Source organism: Sapajus apella, unplaced genomic scaffold (assembly GCF_009761245.1).
Source record: "Sapajus apella isolate SASKATOON/1434 unplaced genomic scaffold, GSC_monkey_1.0 scaffold94, whole genome shotgun sequence".
Classification (NCBI taxonomy): domain Eukaryota; kingdom Metazoa; phylum Chordata; class Mammalia; order Primates; family Cebidae; genus Sapajus; species Sapajus apella.
The window spans coordinates 796787-816488 of record NW_022437034.1 but is presented as its reverse complement, the minus strand read 5'-3'; the positions used below and the strand labels follow the sequence as shown (position 1 = coordinate 816488).

Here is a 19702-nt window from a genome sequence, read left to right as displayed (position 1 = left end):
TATGAAGTATCCAGAGTTGTCAAATTCAGAGAGACGGAGAGTAGAATGTTGGTTGCCAGGGGTGGGGGGAGGGAGGAATGAGGAGCTAGTATTTGCTGCATACAGTTTCAGTTGAGAAGATGAAGAGCTGGGAGTGGTGGCTCACACCTGTAGTCCCAGCACTTTGGGAGGCTGAAGTGGATGGATCACTTGAGGTCAGGAGTTCAAGACCAGCCTGGCCAACATGGTGAAACCCCCTCTTTAAAAAAACAAAAAAGAAAAGCGTTCTGGAAACGGATGGCGGTGGTGGCTATATCACTACATGAATGTACTTAATGCCACTGAATTGAATACTTAAAAACCATTTGCCTGGGTAAGCAATGTATAGGCTTGTTAGGTTTTTTTTTTTTTAAGATTTAAATTTTTTTCCTTTTTCCCTTTCCTTTTTTTTTTCTTTTTCTGGAGACAGGGTCTGTCTCTGTCACCCAGGCTGGAGTGCAGTGGTGCCATCTCAGCTCACTGCAACCTCCGCCTCCTGGGCTCAAGCCATCCTCCCACCTCAGCCTCCTGAATAGCTGGGACCACAGGAAGGTACCACCACACCCAGTCAGTTTTTGTTCTTTTTGTAGAAATGAGGTCTTGCCATGTTGCCTGGGCTGGTCTCAAACACCTGAGCTCAAGTGATCCACCTGCCTCGGCCTCCTAAAGTGCCGGGATTTCAGGGATGAGCCACCACACCCAGCCTGCTAGGTTATTCACACAGAGCCTGTGTTAGGTTACTATGACCATGCTAAGAAGATGGTATTTGCACGGTTGCTTTTGTTTTTCTGACCATGTTTCCTCCTCCTCACACAGCGTGCCTTGGAAAACAGCAGAGGCTAGGAGAAAAGTAGAAAGGAGGAACAACTTGCCGAAGGACTTCAGCTCCTGGGTGGCTGGCACTGGACCCTAGGCTGCCTTTCAGATAAATCCAGGGTGGGCCCTACGCTCCCCCAATATAAGCATTTGTAATGCACCTTTACCATGTGAAATGGAATCCATATAACCTTCTTACACACGTAATTTCACATAAATCAATATAATGCCCCAACATAAAGGATAGATAAAAGGAAAAGTAATTTATAATAAAATTATATGATTTCACTATGCAAATGCCCAGGGTCTGATATTCCAGAGGAGAAAAAAAACCTCATAAATGGCCAAAATGTCCCCTAGGGTCCCTACCACCCCCATCACAATCCACTGACCAGGTGATCTCTGACGGGTGGGTGCTGGCAGGGAAGGCACTGCCTACTCACCTCTCGATCTGAGAGAGGAACTTGGTCTCAAAGATGCCCCGGGTCTTCAGCGGCTCAGAGATCTGCCCTCGGAAAAGGAATCCCTTCTTGGTGAAGTCGATCAAGATGTTGCGGACGATTTCACCCAGGTACATGCCACTGATCATCTTCTCGAACCTGAGATGGGAGGAGGGGCCTACGGTGTCTATGGGAAGTGGCCAAGAGGACTGTCAGCCCTTGGTCTCATGGTCACTCTGCATCTCTTACTGCCCCTCAAGTACATCACCAACAGCCATGTGCCCTGCAGACTCTGCTGCCGCAGAGGCAGAGTGGGAGCACCAGGAAGGACCAGGGAGTCCTCCACTGTCTCACATCAGAAACAGAACCCCCGGCATTCATGCCTACCCGCTAGACTGATCTCCCTCCTCAGCTAACCTCCAGCTCTCGCCCCAAAGCCACTTCCCTGAGAGCCTGTCCTCCTCCTCCATCCTGGGTTCTCCCTGCCTGTTTCAGGTTCCCACCTCCCCATTCTCCTCCTTCACAACACACATGAGCCCACTGCTCCACAACCACTGCTGCAGGGACAGTCCCAAGAGGACAGGTCATGTGTGTCTCATTCAGCTCTGAGTCCCCAGGGCACAACACAGCCTAGCACTGGGCCCTCAGTAAAGTGCCCCCAAAATATCTGCAGAATAAGCGAATGACTGGGCTAAGCTTTAAAGGAACAAGAAGACAGAAAAAGGAAAGTTCCTAGATTTTTCTGAAGGTTAGAGTACTGGTCAAGCCCACAACAGAGGGACGGGGCCACACAGGAGGGAGAACTCAGTGGCCACAACACACCAGATGTCAACCTGTTCTTGGGACTTTGAATTTCCTGCCCTCTCCATGCTCAAGGATCTCAAGAAATAACAGAGGATTGATTTATTTCCGTGGCACATGTGCAAGCCCAGTGTCCCAAAGCTGAGATGAGTCCCCTGGAATTCAGGTACTCCAGGATTCCTCCTATTTCATGTGGTCCATGGAAGAACATGGAACAGCATGGAATCACAGAGGGTGGCTGCCACTACCAGGTTCCATCCAGTCCTTCTCATCCCACTCAGAGACCACCCCAGCTTGGTGCTGACATGTCTTTAACCCCTTCCAACACTTGCTGATCCCCTTTTTTTAACCAAGGGGCCTTACTGTTATTGTTATTATTGTTAGTAATTTGTAGTAGAGACAGGGTCTCGCTATGTTGCCCAGGGTGGTCTCAAACTCCTGAATTCAAGCAATCTGCCTGCCTCGGCCTCCCAAAGTGCTAGGATCAGTTTGATGACCCACAGCACCCAGCCCAATGGGGGTTTTAGTTCAGAGCTTTTGATAGATGAAGCATCTAGCTAGACATGAGTAACATAGTTCTTCACTATACTCATTTTACTGTTACCATCTGTTTATGGTAATATTGGTTCTCCCTCTTTTTCCACCTTCATTAAATGTCAGTAAAGACTAGTGCCAGGCACGGTGGCTCACGCCTATAATCCCAGCACTTTGGGAGGCCGAGGCAGGTGGATCTTCTGAGGCTGGGAGTTCGAGACCAGCCTGCTCAACATGGAGAAGCCCTGTCTCTTCTAAAAATACAAAATCAGCCAGGCATGGTGGCGCATGCCTGTAATCACAGCTACTCAGGAGGCTGAGGCAGGAGAATTGTTTGAACCTGGAGGAGGCAGAGGTTGCTGTGAGCCGAGATCATGCCATTGCACTCCGGCCTGGGCAACAAGAGCAAAACTCCATCTCAAAAAAAATAAAAAGACTATAAGGTGATTTAAAGAAAAACACTAAGTAAATAACAGCATAGGAGGTATTCAGAAAAGGTAAAAACCTTGAGGGGGAATAATTCCTAGGGAATAATTTATGTTGGGTGCTACTCCAGCCCTTCTTTCTGCTCCAGGAGAGACAACTTGGACCAACTCGTCCTGGCTGTGGCAGAGGATGGCCTGATTCCTGGGGGCTTGAGACAAAGGGTCATTTGTCTCATTTCGGAGTATGATGGACACTGCCATTTCAGACACCGTCTCTGAGACCTGAGCTGCAAAGCTCCACGTGGCCACTAGGTGGTGCAGGAGGCTCACGGAGGGAAGGACGACTGGGACAGGGCCTCTGCTTAAATAACCCACCGCCCAGCCACCTTAACCCATCCCCTTGTTATTCTGATGGGTAAGGAACACAGCAAGAGGACTGGAAGGCCAGAATCCTCCAGGCGGCCCCTAAACGGGCATCAACCCTAAGCCATCATGTACCACACTGGGGGTCCATCCTCCCTCGTTCTCTGCTGTCTGTAGACAAAAAAAAGCCAAGGTCAGGACTGAGCCAGGGGACCCAGTCTTGAAGCCTCTGTTCAGATCTCTCCTCCTAGAAACATATTCCACTGCAAGAATGCAGCCAAGTGTTGTCCCCACCCCGACTGTGGGTGTCCTCTCCGCCGAGCGGGGTTACCTTTGTTTCCCAGCATTTAGGGAATATTCGTCCACCAGTCTGTCATAATTTGTCCTGATATCATCCAGACACCCGTTGTCCCCAAAGGCCCCCCACTCCATGTTGATGCACATCTGCCCCTGGTCCCCATCCACCATCTCCACGTTCTTCATCTCCTCCATGTAGCAGGCATTGCTGCCGGTCCCTGGAACACACAAGGGGCCAATGAGGAACAGTGGCCTTGCATTTGGGGGTCATGCAACTGGGTCGGGGGTCTGGGGCCTGAGGCTCCACAGACAGGGGGCACTTTTTTTTATGATGAACAAAGTAACAGTTTTGCTTTCCCAGTGATTTCCAGGAAATTTCTGAAATGTAAACAGAGAGTTTGAGCCACATCACCCAGAGAGTATCTGCTTAGCTGACTTTTGACCAACCAAGGTAGGGTTATGTTCATTTTATTAGAAGATGGCTTTATATACAGCAAAGGGATCAAGCTTCAATGGTGGAAGTTTAGGCAACATTCAGACCAGGAAAAAATATATACATACACACACAAAAACATGCACACATGCCTACTCAGTTACACATGCCTACATGTATGTGGATAAAACATTAGGGAATTATCTTCTATTATACCATGGATATTCACTTATTTTCTTTTTCTTTTCTTCAAGACAGGGTCTGGCACTGTCACCCAGGCTGGAGTACAGTGGTGCAACCTCAGCTCACTACAATGTCCACATCCAGGGCTCAAATGATTTTCCCACCTCAGCCTTCCAAGTAGCTGGGACTACAGGCATCACCACCATGCCCAGTTAATTTTTAAAAAATTTTAGTAGAGATAGGGTTTTGCCATGTTGCCCAGGTTTATCTCAAACTCCTGGGCTCAAGCTACCCTTCTTGCCTCAGCCTCCCAAAGTGCTGGGATTAGAAGCATGAGGCACCACACCAGCTCCATTTATCTTTTTTTGACAAGGATGGTTGGTCATGGACTATGCCTGCTCAATAAACTTTCCTACGTGTCTTAGAATGAAGTCCACAGTTAGCTCAGGGCAGGACAGTGTCTTCTGCATTTCAAGGTAGCCTTTCGAAAGCAATGTTTTTTCATCCTATTTGTATCAGACCTCTTAAGATCAGAGGATTCTTCTGTGAAAAAGGCACCTTTCTCTGGGTGTACCCACACACCGCACACATGCAACCTGGCATATGCTTTCCAGGGGCTCAGGGATCTCTGACTTCCTTTCCTGAACTCTCTAGAGCAGAGTCACTCAAAATAGAAGGACCGCCGGGCACGGTGGCTAACGCCTATAATCCTAGCACTTTGGGAGGCCAAGGCGGGCAGATCACCTAAGGTCGGGAGTTTGAGACCAGCCTGGGCAACATGGAGAAACCCCATCTCTACTAAAAATACAAAATTAGCCGGGTGTGGTGGCACATGCCTGTAATCCCAGCTACTCAGGAGGCTGAGGCAGGAGAATCGCTTGAACCCAGGAGGCGGAGGTTGTAATGAACTGAGATCACACCATTGCACTCCAGCCTAGAAAGCAAGAGCAAAACTCTGTCTCAAAAATAAAAATAAAATTAAAATGGACCACAGACTGTTTGCATTGAGGTGCTAAGAAATAGAAGGCAAGCATCCTGCAACTTTCACAGTAGTTTTAATTGCCATGATATCCAAGCTTGTGGTCATTGAACTTGTCTCACTGAATAGACTGGAAATTTAAAAACTAACCAACTAACCAAGGAAGAGTGCTTCACACACATACTTTGATATGCACCTGGATCACCTGGGCACCCTAAGAAGCAGAGCCAGATTCAGGAGGCCTGGGCGGGGGCCTGAGCGTCTGCGTCTCTAACAAGCTCCCAGGAGATGCCAATGATGCGCCTGGGAACACTGTCCACCCATCCAGGGTGGGATGTAGATGAACTTTCATCAGGAGGACACAAGGCACACCCCCTGACCAGACCAACGGGGCTTTGGCGATTTTCAGCCCCTTTGAAGAAACTTAAGTAGAGTTCAAAAACTATACACCTGGACAATTTTTGTTCTTTGTTTTCTCGGCTCCCTTTTCACCCAAGGTTAAAACTGAGAGAAATGGAAGATGATAGGGGTGGGAGATGCATACAAAGCCAAAACATGGAAACCATACATCTTGCCTATGGGGGTCCTAAGCAAAAAGATCAACTGATGGAGGAAAGAAGAAGTAGCTATGAATGTCGCTGGAGGCTGGTGCCAGGAGATGGGCGGGCCTGACCTCCCCAGGAGGAAAGGTGGGGCCTGCAGGAAGAGAAGACCTGCTGTGTCATTCTAACTTTGCATTTCATACCTAAGCCCATTCACAGAAAGAAAGGGAGGGGCTGGGTGGAGAAAGCCAGGCCCAACAACCTTTCACCAGGAGCTGCTCCCTAGTTTTTTTTTTTAGTTTCAACAGAAGCGTAAAGTGGCTTAACAATGAATGAAAAGTTCTTCCTGGCACCTGAAGGCAGTGCTGGGGCATCTTCTCAAGCTCTAGACACTTAGCAACTGATCCAGTAGCAGGGGTGCCACTGCTCACTGGCCAGGCAGAGTCTGCAGATGTTGGCCAAGAGACTCTGGGGTCTTTCCCAGCATCCCCTGACACCAGGAGCAGGATCAGCAGGACAAATGGTTTCCTCATAGCCCAAATCAATATGCTTCAGGTATTATGTGTTCAAGGCCCAGACCCCAAAAGTGTTTGGATTACAAGGCAACAAGCTGCAGAGACAACCTTCTGCAACCCCCCGCTTCAGTGGCTGGGACCATGCACAAATAGTGGCTGCTAAAGGCAACATGGTGCCCAAGACCACCCTGCCCCTTTCTATGCTCTAAGCATGGTCAGCACAGGAGGTGCTCTCTACTTCCTTTCCAGCCTCAGACTCCACCCCCACCCCACCCCTCTGCAATACCTGCCCAGAGCCCCTCCATACAAGGCCCAGAGAGCTGCCATGCTCGCCAGGCCCACTCCAGGTGCCTGTTCCCACTCAAGCCACGTGAGCCTCTTAGGGCCTCATTACTGGAGAGTTCAGTTCTTGACTGTTGGATCACAAGCAATGTGCATTAGGAAAGGGGACCCCCCTCCCGCTCCATCCAGCCATGAACTCTGGAAGTGGTCATGGAACGATACTGACAGGTAAGACGACCCCATACAGAGGACAGAGCTTCTGGGCCAAGGCCCCACAAAACAGGAACACCCCAGCCCTCCCTTCGCCAGGAGAGAGACCTTCCAAGACACTCACCAACAATGAGTCCGACCTCACAGGTGGGCTCCTCATAAGCACAGGTCATCATGGTGCCCACCGTGTCGTTGACTACAGCCACCACATCCAGGTCAAATTCCTTTGCAAAAAAAGGGACACAGCTTTAGGAATAGGATCACTATGCCTGGCTTGAATGCTGCTGGTTCTCTCTCTGCCGCACTGCAGTCAGAGAGCCACTGGTCATCATCTAAGATGGTTTTCCTACCAGTCTACAAAAAGGTAATGAAGATTCCTTCATGGACTAAACCCCTGCTATTAAAGATATATCTGAAATATGAGATCTAAGGAACAGAAAGTATTCTACCCATTTTATGGATGATACTACTAGAGGGAATCATAGAATAGGAAAGACAAGAGGCAATGGCCAAACAGCTTCCTCCCTTTGGAGTTCAAAGCACTGTGGCCTTTCAGAGGGCAAAATGGAAAATATCAAATCCATTGTTTGCAATCTGTCCTTGAGAAATAGTCATGCAGGTGCACAAAGGCACACATACAAGGATATTTACTGCGTGATGTTCAATAGTCAGAAAGAGGAAACAATCCAAATGTAGGTCAAACGGGCTATATAAACCTCAATTCAGGCATATGCTGGAATCCTGCACAGCCAGGAAAAAGAATGAGGCTGGTCTAAATGCAATGATGAGAAGGGATATCTATTACATATTAAATCAAAAAAGCAAGTTGTAATGTTGCATATATGGTATGATTCCTATTTTTTGATGGGGAGGAAGGGAGGGAGAGAGAGAGAGAGAATGCATGGAAAGCAAGCTAGAAAAATTAACACTAATTGTTGTGAAACAGGCAAAAATAGATCAGCAGGTATCCTTTCTTATTTAAGAGACAGAGTCTTGCTCTGTCACCCACTCTGGAGTGCACTACCCCAACCATGGCTCAGGACTCAACCTCCTGAGCTCAAGTAATCCTCCCATCTCAGCCTCCCAAGTAGGTGGGACCACAGATATGCACCACTATGACCGGCTAATTTTTTCTTTTTTAAATTTCTTGTAAAGATGGGGTCTCACTATGTTGCCCAGGCTGGTCTCCAACTCCTGGGTTCAAGCGATCCTCCTGCCTTGGCCTCCTAAAGTGTTGAGATTACAGGTGTGAGCCACTGCACCCAACCTGCAGCTATCTTTTCAATGTAAGTTGTCTAGCACACACTTCCCGGTGCAACTCAGCCCTTGCTTTTTTTTTATTTAACTATCAAAGACAGCAGACAAATCAGCCCTCTTTCAGACACTCATTCAGCTTCCCTGACTGCCAAGGTATCTGCTCTTTAAACTGCCATTTGAACTGTTTTTGTTGTTTTGTTTTGTTTTTTAAATTTCTTACTTTGCTCAGTGCAATGGGGTTTGAAGAAAAGTCAAACGAAAAAAATTGAAAACAGTCTCTTACTGACTCCCTTGTTAATGAATGAGTTAAATGAAATCTCTGGAATTTTTCATTTTATATTCTTTCAATGTCCTCCAGCCAAAGACCACCAGAAACACACCTATAATCGAACAAAGCTGGACTTGACTGACTCATTGCAACACTGGAGAACACACCCCAGGAGGCATCTCAGAAAGTGGCTGGGTGTGGTGGCCCATACTTGGAATCCCAACACTTTGGGAGGATGAGGTGGGAGGATCACTTGAGCTCAGGAGTTCAGGACCAGCCAGGGTAACATAGCAAGACTCCACCTCTATTTAAAAACCTCAACACTTTGGGAAGCCAAGGTGAGCAGATTGCTTGAGCCCAGGAATTGGAGACCAGCCTGGGCAACATAACAAAACACCATCTCTACCAAAAATACAAAAAATTAGCCGGTGTAGACACATACCTGTAGTCCCAGCTACTAGGGAGGCTGAAACAGGAGGACTGCTTGAGCCTGGAAGGTAGAGGTTGCAGTGAGCCAAGATGGCACCGCTGTACACCAGCCTGGGTAACAGAGTAAGATCGTGTCTCAAAAAAAAATTTTTTTTTGATTTGGATCTGTGTCTATGTTACGGTTTAGGGGAAGGTTTAAGGAAGTGGGCTTTGCTCTGGATTGGATGTTGTCAGGAGCCGGGGCAATTCTATGCATACAGACTGGTCTTATTCTTGTCTAACTCCATCATAGTCCCAGACGGAGTGGCTGTGTCTGATGTTTCCACTCTGCAATTGTTTATGTACTCTGTGAAATTGTTTGTGTTCCACAGGAGAACACCAAGGCCTAACTGAGAGTGCCAGGCTGTGCCCACCTGTCAGGGGCTATTTCTCTTTCAATTTGTATGACAGTCATGATTTACCTTTCTTAAAAAAAAAATCATCCTTTAACAACACAAACCTATGAGACCTTGTTTTATTGCGGGCAGTGGAGTGAGGAAATAAGGAGCTTTTCTTGGCCAGGTCACATGCTTCTGTATTGTTTGAATTCTTTTTTTTTCTTTTTTTGAGACGGAGTCTTGCTCTGTTGCTCAGGCTGGAGTGCAGTGGCGTGATCTCGGCTCACTGCAATCTCCACCTCCCAGGTTCAACCGATTCTTCTGCCTCAGCCTCCCAAGTAGCTGGGACTACAGGCATGCGCCACCATGCCCAGCTTATTTTTGTATTTTTAGTAGAGATGGGGTTTTAGCATATTGGCCAGGCTGGTCTCGAACTCCTGACTTCGTGATCCACCCGCCTCAGCCTCCCAAAGTGCTGGGATTACAGGTATAAGCCACTGCACCCAACCTGAATTCTTTACAACAGGCAAATACAATTTTTAGAACCTTCAATAACAGTCAAGATTTTGAAAAACATTCTTTTAATAGTTACCTCTCTCCTTTTTATCGCATCCCTTAGTAAGGTGACTACATCGTGCCCCACACAGTCTGTTGCCTTAAAACCCTTTGTCCACGTGATCAAGATTCCCTGAAACATAAAAAGCACCAGGAGAGTCCTGTGTAATTAACCTAGAAGGGGAGAATACAAAATTCCAACCCTCCCTCCTGAGGCAACAACCACTGAGGGCTTACAACATCAGAGACAGAGCTCAAACATATGGGGACAAACCAATAAAATATGAATAGACCCAGAGAGAGATCCAAGATGGCTGATCACTAGCAGCTCGGGATTGTAGCTCCCAGTGAAAGCGCAGAGAACATGAGGAAACCACACTTTCAGATGAATTTTTGTTGCTCATGCACCAGGAGATTCCCAGTGGAGGAGCCCCATGGGTCGCCAGTGCGACTCTTATGGCCGGCAAGGCGGTTTTGCCGCTGCCTTGGTGCCGCAGTTCTTGGTGCAGAGTCAGAAAACCACCATCGGTCTTAACGCCGGCGCAGTGGGTTGCTCAGATTTTAGCACCGGCAATCAACAAGTTGGACGTCCACTCAGAAGCCCAACTATAAAGACAGTAATTATAAAGACCACAGATGGATAAATCTATAACAAAGGGAAGAAATCAGCCTAAAAAGGCTGAGAATACCCAAAATCAGAATGCCTCTCCCTCTACAGGGGATCACAGTTCCTCATCAGCAACGGAACAAGGCCTGATGGAGAAAGACTGTGTTACATTAACAGAAGCAGGCTTTAAAAGGTGGATGATAAGAAACTTCTGGGAATTAAAAGAACTTGTTCTAACCCAATGCAAAGAAACTAAGAACTTTGAAAAAAGGTTTGATGAAATGTTAACAAGAATACACAATTTAGAGAGGAATATAAGTGAATTAATGGAGGTGAAAAACACAACACGAGAACTTCGTGAACTACGCACAAGTTTTAACAGCCGAATTGATCAAGCAGAAGAAAGGATATCAGAGGTCGAAGGCCAACTTAATGAAATAAAACGAGTAGACAAGATTAGAGAAAAAAGGATAAAAAGGAAGGAGCAAAGTCTCCAAGAAATATGGGACTATGTGAAAAGACCTAATCTACGTTTGACAGGTGTACCTGAATGTGATGAAGAGAATCAATCCAAGCTGGAAAATATGCTTCAGGATATTATTCAGGAAAACTTTCCCAACCTAGCAAGGCAGGACAATATTCAAGTCCAGGAAATACAGAGAACACCACAAAGATATTCCTCAAGAAGACCAACCTCAAGGCACATAATCGCAAGATTCACCAGGGTTGAAATGAAAGAGAAAATACTGAGGGCAGCCAGAGAGAAAGGTCAGGTTACCCATAAAGGGAAGCCCATCAGACTCACAGCAGATCTCTCAGCAGAAACCCTACAAGCTAGAAGAGAGTGGGGGCCAATATTCAACATCCTTAAAGAAAAGAACTTTCAACCCAGAATTTCATATCCAGTCAAACTAAGCTTCATAAGCAAAGGAAAAATAAAATCTTTTGTGAACAAGCAAGCACTCAGAGATTTCATCACCACCAGGCCTGTTTTACAAGAGCTTCTGAAAGAACTACCACACATAGAAAGGAACAACCAGTATCAGCCTTTCTAAAAAATACCAAAAAATAAAGAACATCAACATAATTAAGAACTTACATCAACTAATGGGCAAAACAGCCAGCTAACATTAAATGGCAGTATCAAACTCACATATATTATTATTAATTCTAAATTTAAATAGACTAAATCCCCCAATCCAAAGACACAGACAGGCAAAAAAAGCCAAGACCCATTGGTATGCTATATCCAGACCCAACTCACATGCAAGGATACACAAAAACTCAAAACAAAGGGATGGAGAAAGATTTACCAACCAAATGGTGAGCAAAAAAATAATAGAAAACAGGAGTTGCAATTTTTGCTGATAAAATAGACTTTAAAGCAACAAAGATCAAAAGAAGCAAAGAAGGATATTACATACTGATAAAAGGATCAATGTAACAAGAAGAGCTAAAGATCCTAAATATATTCGCACCCAATACAGGAATGCCCAGATACATATGACTTATAAAGAGACTTCCACACAATAGTGGGAGACTTCAACATCAATATTAGACAGATCAATGAGACAGAAAGTTAACAACGATATCCAGGACTTGAACTCAGATCCGGAACAAGTAGGCTTAATTAACATTTATAGAACTCTCCACTTTAAATACACAAAATATACACTCTTATCAGTACCACATCACACCTATTTACAGGTTTAAATGAAATATTGGTTGGCTGCTTGTTAGTTATTTTCTTCCCTCATTTTTTTTTCATGTCTCTATTATTAAACACAATTATAGGCATACCCATTTTTAGACTGCATTCTAGCCCGGGCAATAAAGTAACACCCCTGTTCTCTCTCCCTCTTCCTCTTCCTCTTTTTTCCTCTCCTTTTTTTTTTTTTTTCTTTCTCTTTCTTTCTCTCTTTCTTCTTCTTAAAAAAAAATATATATATATATGAATAGACCCTCCTCACCATCCTCACAGGGGTCTGAAATGATCCCACTTCACAGATGAAGAAAATGAGGCACATCAAGTAAATAGCAATGTCTAAGTTCACTCAGCAGATGGCTTTCCTGGACAAGAGCCCAGATCCTGATTCTGGTGCTGCCACCAGCATAACCAGCTGTACAGAAGAGTCTGCTGATGCTATAACTGAAGGATCCCAAGAGTTTAGCAACACTGTGACTACCTAAAGAACACTTCAGGTTTCACGGGATTGAAGTTACAACACTCGCTGGGGAAAAAAGCACCCTGGGTGTGTGTTCACTATGATGAATCCAAGGTGAAGGTATAAGAGAAGTGCTTTAAAAAGAAACAAACAAAAACAATCCTCAAGTTTTCATAGATTTAACTGCTGAGATCTAAAAAGGTTTCAGAAGAAAAAAGTCCCAAGCCAATGACGTGACTGGACTAACCGGTTTAAAGAGGCAGGTGGCCCGGTTTAAAGAGGCAGGTGGCCCGGTTTAAAGAGGCAGGTGGCCCTACCTAGCTCTCCTAGGGCTGCTCATTAAGCCTTAAACCCTGGCCTAAAACCTACCTCCAGGACTCCTGCCTGGTCACTTCTCCACCTGTGACACCCAGAGCTACCTGCAGCTATTCCAACATAACAGGATGGGTCTTGCCTCCGTGACTCTGCACCATCAGTTCCTTCTGCCCGGAATCCACTCCCCAGCCCTGACTGCATGGAGCTGGAGACACTGGTGTTAAGGACTCAGCTCCCCAACTAGGCTGTGGGCTCCCAGAGGACAGGAGCTGTAACCTTCAGCTCTGAGCCTAGCACTCAGCAGTCAGCAGGTGCTCAAGCTCTAATCCTGGGCCCTGATTCACCCCGTATATATATATTTTTTTTTTTTGAGACGGAGTTTCGCTCTTGTTACCCAGGCTGGAGTGCAATGGCACGATCTCGGCTCACCGCAACCTCCGCCTCCCGGGTTCAGGCAATTCTCCTGCCCCAGCCTCCTGAGCCGCTGGGATTACAGGCACGTGCCACCATGCCCTGTTAATTTTTTGTATTTTTAGTAGAGACGGGGTTTCACCATGTTGACCAGGATGGTCTCGATCTCTTGACCTCGTGATCCACCCGCCTCGGCCTCCCACAGTGCTGGGATTACAGGCTTGAGCCACCGCGCCCAGCCTCACCCCGTATATTGAACATTTATTATCTCATCTGACTGGACCCTGTGCTAGGGTGTGCAGGGATACAGGTCCTTGCTCACGGAATACCACTAGCAGAAACAAAAGACACTGTCACTAATAACTAACTGTGTAAGAAGTTTTATAAGCAAGGCAACCATCAAAAGAAAAGGGGGCACAGAAGAAGATGAGGTTCTTTTTTTGCCTGGGGACCAGAAGGCTTCCCAGAAAAGGTGACTACTTTCAAAGAGAAAAGAAGAGAGAAGAGTCTCAGGATGTCCCGTAGGCTGTGAAATAAAGCCTGGCTCAACCCACTGTGACTGTGACTGTCATCTAGGAATGACACTGAGGCTGGAGAAGCCTCAAGGGCCAGCCCACCTGGGCCACAGGGGACTCAGTGCTGCCTGATGACTCAGCCCTAAGGACAGACACTCACCGCATCCAGACTCGTCTGCTTGCAGGGAAATGAGAACGTGAAGCCCAGAGGCATCCTGGGGCCTTTGATCCCCATGTAGTCCAGGAAGTCAGAGATGCAGGTGACAATGTGATCAAACAGCTGCAGGAGAAAAGAAAGGATCACCCACGCTCTCTGTGGTTTTATCAGTGGACATGGACCAAGTGTGTACACACATACACACATGCATGCAAATACACAAATGCATGGCTGTGGGAAGATTTTGGTCATCACGTGACTGCCGGTGCCAGTGGCCATGTGGCACACACACACTGTGGTTCTGTAATCTCACCTCTTCCCCAGTGCCCTGCATGATTTCAATAGGAATGGCGTAGATCTTGTTGTGCATTTCCACTGTTCTCTTTTTCCCACTACGGATTTTCACCAGCAGCACACGGAAATTAGTTCCTCCAAGATCCAAGGCCAAGAAGTCGCCATTCTCTGTTGCAGTCAAAAACGTAAAGAATGTCAGGAACAGGAAAAGCCAAGTGCCTCTTGGAAGCCAGTAACTGCAAGACTCCAGACTTTCAAGGGGAGAACCACCATAGCAAACACAGAGGAGAAGCTGCAGCTCCTCCCTTTAGTACACAGCACAGATTTAGAGAAAGGGCCGGCACTACATCCCTGACCACCACAGACTTCGAGCCACAATGGGAGGGAAGCACATGAGTAAATCACCTGTTACAATACACAGGCTTCACCAGGGCTGCAACAATGAAACCTCCTACAAAAATTAATATCTATGTCAGGGTGTGGGGTATTTGCAAAAACAGCCGCACCATTCCCTTCCCTAAATGTGCAAAATCCTTTGCAATGTGACTGCACCTCCTCCCACCGAAAGATGGAGTCAATTTCTCCTCCCCTGGGATCTGGTCCAGCCCTAGGACTGCTTAAGCCAACAGAGTATGGCAGAATCAGAGCTGAGCCTATCCCCAGCCTGGGCCTCCAGAAGGCTTTGAAGTCTTCCCCTCTCCCATGTGGCCCTTGCTGCTAGCACTTAAACAGCCAGGTGGCCCACTGGAGGATGAGACACAGGGCCAGGTGCCCCTGCACCCCAGCCAACAGCCAACTGCTGGACATATGGGAAAGGGTGTCCGAGATGTGCCTCCCAGCTGACCCACCAGCTGGCTGCAGATGCAGGAATGAGGCCAGCAGAGGTCAGCCGAGCCTGGCCCTGATGAACAGAACTGTGCAGCTGACCCACAGATGCGTGAACAATAATCAAGGGTGTTGTTTCAAGCCGCTAAGCATGAGGGTGGCTTATAATGCAGTATTAAGTAACTTACACACAGGACACATTCCTGTCACAAACATTCATCACTCTGAGGACCCACCTGAAAAGCTCTTCAGATTCCTCATAATGCTCAGCTCCAGTGAAAACTACCAAGGTTAGCATAAAGGGTTCGGTTCTGTTCTCCAATTTCCCTGCATGCGACACTCCCCAGGCCCTGAATGCCTCATGCATACTCTATCAAATTTAAGAAGGGTACACTGAGTGTTCCTCCTTCTGCTGGCTCACCGTGGTTGTGGGAGAACCTAATCAGAACTGTGGCATTTGCCCAGCTTTTAAGAAAACTTCTTTTTCATTTATTTAATTTTTTTTTTTTTTTTTTTTTTTTTTGAGACAGGGTCTTGCTATGTTGCCCACACTGATCTTGAACTCCTGGGCTCAAACAATCCTCCCACCTCAGCTTCTTGAGTAGCTGGGACGAAAGGCGAGCACCACCCTGCCCAGTAAGAGCAGTATTCTCAGCAGAGCTGTGGTTTTAGAGATAAATAGCATTTGCCTGGGAGGCCTGACCAGGAGCATTTAACCTCCCTGAGTCACACATATGACAAATCAGTTAATAAAAACGGAAAACAGAGATCTGAGGGAGTTTCTAGCTTTTGCAAAATCATGCATCACCAGTGCAAAGGCATCCACTGGTGAATCCAACCTCTCCCGCTGTGGCTTAGTTCCTGGCAGAAGCAGGACAGGCTTGTCAGCACCCCGCAGGCCCTCACCGGTCCCGTCCGGGGTGCTCCGGACGAAGGAGGGCAGCATCTTGACCACGGCATTGTTGTGCGTCTGCTTCCGCAGGCCCAGCTCCATCTCGGCCCGCATCCTCTTCTTCACCTCCAGCAGCATGTCCTTCGTGAGGTGGAAATGAGCCAGGGTCTCCTCTATCTGCCGGTGCTGCTCAGCCAAGCGGTAGGCCACCGCCGTCACCATGGCAGCCCCCTTGCCACTGCCACTCTCCGAGAGGAGGAAGCGCACATCGGAGTCCGGCACCAAGCGCCTCAGAGTCTTGTGGAAACGCCGGGAATACCTGGGCGGAGGGAGGGCATGCCACAACAGCTAGACTGAGCATCTACTGGGGACCTCTGGCCACCCTTTCTTGCTCCACTCTTTAATTATTTTTTTAAATTTAATTTTATTTTTCTGAGACAGGGTCTTGCTCTGTCGCCCAGGCTGAGTGCAGTGCCCCATCTCCACTAAAAATAAAAAAATTTAGCTGGGCATGGTGGCATATGCCTGTAATTCCAGCTACTCGGGAGGCTGAGGCAGGAGAATCGCTTGACCTGAGCTCATTAAAATGCTCAGATTAGTAACTGGTGCTGAGAAAGGGTTCAACAAATAATCACTCGTTTTTTATTTTCACTTGTCCCTTTCCCTTGCCACATAAAAGTCTGGAGGCTTCTCAGTGGCTAGAAGAGAGCTTTGGGACAGTAGCTCACTGCTGCCTCAGCCTCCCAGGTTCAGGTGACACTCTCACCTCAGCCTCCCGAGCAGCTGAGGCCACAGGTGTGCACGTCCACGCCCGGCTAATCTTTTTATATTTTTAGTAGAGACAGGGTTTTGCCATGCAGCCCAGGCTGGTCTCAAACTTCTGGGTTCAAGTGATCCACCTGCCTCAGCTTCCTAAGTGCTGGGATTACAGGCATGAGCCACTGTGCCCAGCTTAATTCCACTTTCTACACTTGCTTTTTTCATTACACAAATACACATCCACTGTAGAAAACTTAGCAAATGCAGAGAGATAAAAAGGAAAAATGAAATTGTTCATAATCACTCATAAAAAGAGAGGATTCTCATTATTACATGAGTATCACATACAAAAAATTCCAGGTCTAGGCCAGGCGTGGTGGCTCACACCTGTAATCCCAGTACTTTGGGAGGCCAAGATGGGTAGATCAAGGTCAGATGTTCAAGACCAGCCTGGACAATGAGGCGAAACCCCGTCTCTACGAAAAATACAAAAATTAGCCAGGTATGGTGGCACACGCCTGTAATCCCAGCTAACTCAGGGGGCTGAGGCAGGAGAATTGCTTGAACCCAGCAGGCGGAGGTTGCAATGAGCCAAGATCACGCCACTGCACTCCAGCTTGGGTGACAGAGCGAGACTCCAACTCAAAAAAAAAATTCAGGTCTAAAAGATTTTTGCCCTCCACCATGACAAGATAATACAGCACAATGGTTCAAAAGCACGGTGTTCAAAAGTCAGATGGGGCCGGGTGTGATGGCTCATGCCTGTAATCCCAGTACTTAGGAAGGCTGAGGCGGGCAGATCACCGAGTTCAGGAGTTTCTACTAAAAATACAAAAATTAGCTGGGCATGGTGGCATATGCCTGTAATTCATTCTAGCTATTTGGGAGGCTGAGGCAGGAAAATCGCTTGAACCCGGGAGGCGGAGGTTGCAGTGAGTCAAGACTGAGCCACTGTACTTCAGCCTGGGCAACAAAGAGAGACTCTGTCTCAAAAAAAAAAAGACAGGAAAACAAGGGCAAGCTCCCCCCGCCCCCCGCTCCAACTCAGGTGACCTTGAGCAGCTGACCCTGGAGTAAATGAGGGTCTCAGTATCTGGGTGGCAGTGACGTGGAGGGGACTAACTGAGCTCATTAAAATGCTCAGATTAGTAACTGGTGCTGAGAAAGGGTTCAATAAATAATCACTCTTGTTTTTTATTTTCACTTGTCTCTTTCCCTTGCCACATGAAAGTCTGGAGGTTTCTTAGTGGCTAGAAGAGAGCTTTGGGACAGGAGTGAGACAGAACTTCCTCAGAGTTTGTGGTCTGCTGTCAGTAGGAAAGGCCGACAAAATGGTTTCCCCAAAATATTAACAGCAATCAACTCCAAGGGGTGGGATTAAGGATGATTTCTATTTTCTTCATAACTTTTTGAACTAGCTAAAATTTCTATACTGAGTAAATATTACTTGTGAAATGAGAAACATTTAATCAAAGTTATTTTTTAAACTGTGACGAAGAGTTCTGGGCTCGTAGGGATGACTGCACAACAATATGAATGTACTTAATGCCACTGAAACGTACAGTTAATGGTTAAGATGGGCAGGACGCAGTGGCTCATGTCTGAGCCAGCACTTTGGGAGGCTGAGGCAGGTGGATCACTTGAGGTCATGGGTTCAAGACCAGCCTGGCCAACATGGTGGAACCTCATCACTACTAAAAAAAAAAAAAAATACAAAAATTAGCCAGGTGCACTAGCATGTACCTGTAATCCCACCTACTAGGGAGGCGGAGGCAGGAGAATTGCTTGAACCTGGGAGGCTGAGGTTGCAGTGAGCTGAGAGCACACCACTCGACTCCACTCTAGCCTGGACAACAGAGCAGACCTTGTCTCCAAAAAAAAACAATGGTTAAGATGACATATTTTATGTTATGTGTATTTTACACAATCTAAAAAAAATTCTAATGTGATGCTGCAAATCCCTAAGCTTTCTTGACCAAAAAATTAGCCAAGAAATTACAAAGAAAAAAAAAAGAAAGAAATAGCTAATAAAATAGTTTCATTATTAAGAATTTTACAAATACTTCAGAATTATTTTAGCCGGGCATGGTGGCTCACACCTGTAATCCCAGCACTTTGGAAGGTCAAGGCAGGTGGATCACCTGAGGTCAGGAGTTCAAGACCACCCTGACCAAAATGAAGAAACACCATCTCTACTAAAAACACAAAATTAGCTGGGCATGGTAGTGCATGCCTGTAATCCCAGCAACTCGGGAGGCTGAGGGAGGAGAATTGCTTGAACCTGGGAGGGGGAGACAGCAGTGAGCTCAGATCGCACCACTGCACTCCAGCCTGGGCAACAAGAGTGAAACTCCGTCTTAAAAAAAAAAAAAAAAAAGTACAACCCATGTTGTCACAGGACAGTGAGGTCCCTGAAACTAAGGTGAGATGGCATGAGGACTGGCTGGGGCCACTGACAGGCCAGAAGGCGGCGTGGGGAACAAAGCCCCTCCTCGCCAACTGGCACAACTTACAGCTTCTGCCGCTCCGACTCTCAGAGGCCAAGCACCAACAAGTTGCCCATTTAAAAAAGTAAAGTATAAGGGCTTAGAGGATTTTAACAGGAGCATCTGAAACAAGAATGTAGGTATCTCACCTATGACCCAAGGTCCTCCTGATGAAATGAGGATGAGAGACAGGTACATTCCACCCAGCAGGGCTGGCAGCTCCAGAAATCTCCATCTCGACTTTTGAAAGGGCGAACAGAGCGCAAAAGTAACACCAGCAAGAATCAGCTAAGGGTGATACTTCCCAAGTGGGTAATGCTGACCTTACTGCCCAGAACTAGGCATGTTCTTTATTTATTTATTTATTTATTTATTTATTTATTTATTTATTTAAGTTTTTGTAGAGATGAGGTCTCACTATGTTACCTAGGCTGGTCTCAAACTCCTGTGCTCAAGCCTCTTTGCTGAGCTTCTTTTTTTTTTTGAGACAGAGTCTTGCTCTGTTGCCAGGTGCCAGGCTGGAGTGCAGCAGTGCGATCTCAGCTGACTGCA

The 19702-nt window shown here is 46.8% G+C and overlaps 1 protein-coding gene across 3 annotated transcripts in view; it reads right to left on the bottom strand.

Moving 5' to 3' along the window:
- The window catches only part of HK1 (hexokinase 1), a 117191-nt gene that overhangs the window by 5491 nt on the left and 91998 nt on the right, over positions 1-19702 (bottom strand). For all 3 annotated transcript variants that reach the window (XM_032256182.1, XM_032256183.1, XM_032256184.1), the window contains 7 exons: positions 15920-16224; positions 14208-14356; positions 13898-14017; positions 9762-9857; positions 6963-7062; positions 3729-3912; positions 1278-1433 (listed from right to left, as the gene is read on the bottom strand). In XM_032256182.1, the coding sequence (XP_032112073.1) occupies positions 1278-1433; positions 3729-3912; positions 6963-7062; positions 9762-9857; positions 13898-14017; positions 14208-14356; positions 15920-16224 (1110 nt within the window). The remainder of the gene's footprint in view (positions 1-1277; positions 1434-3728; positions 3913-6962; positions 7063-9761; positions 9858-13897; positions 14018-14207; positions 14357-15919; positions 16225-19702) is intronic.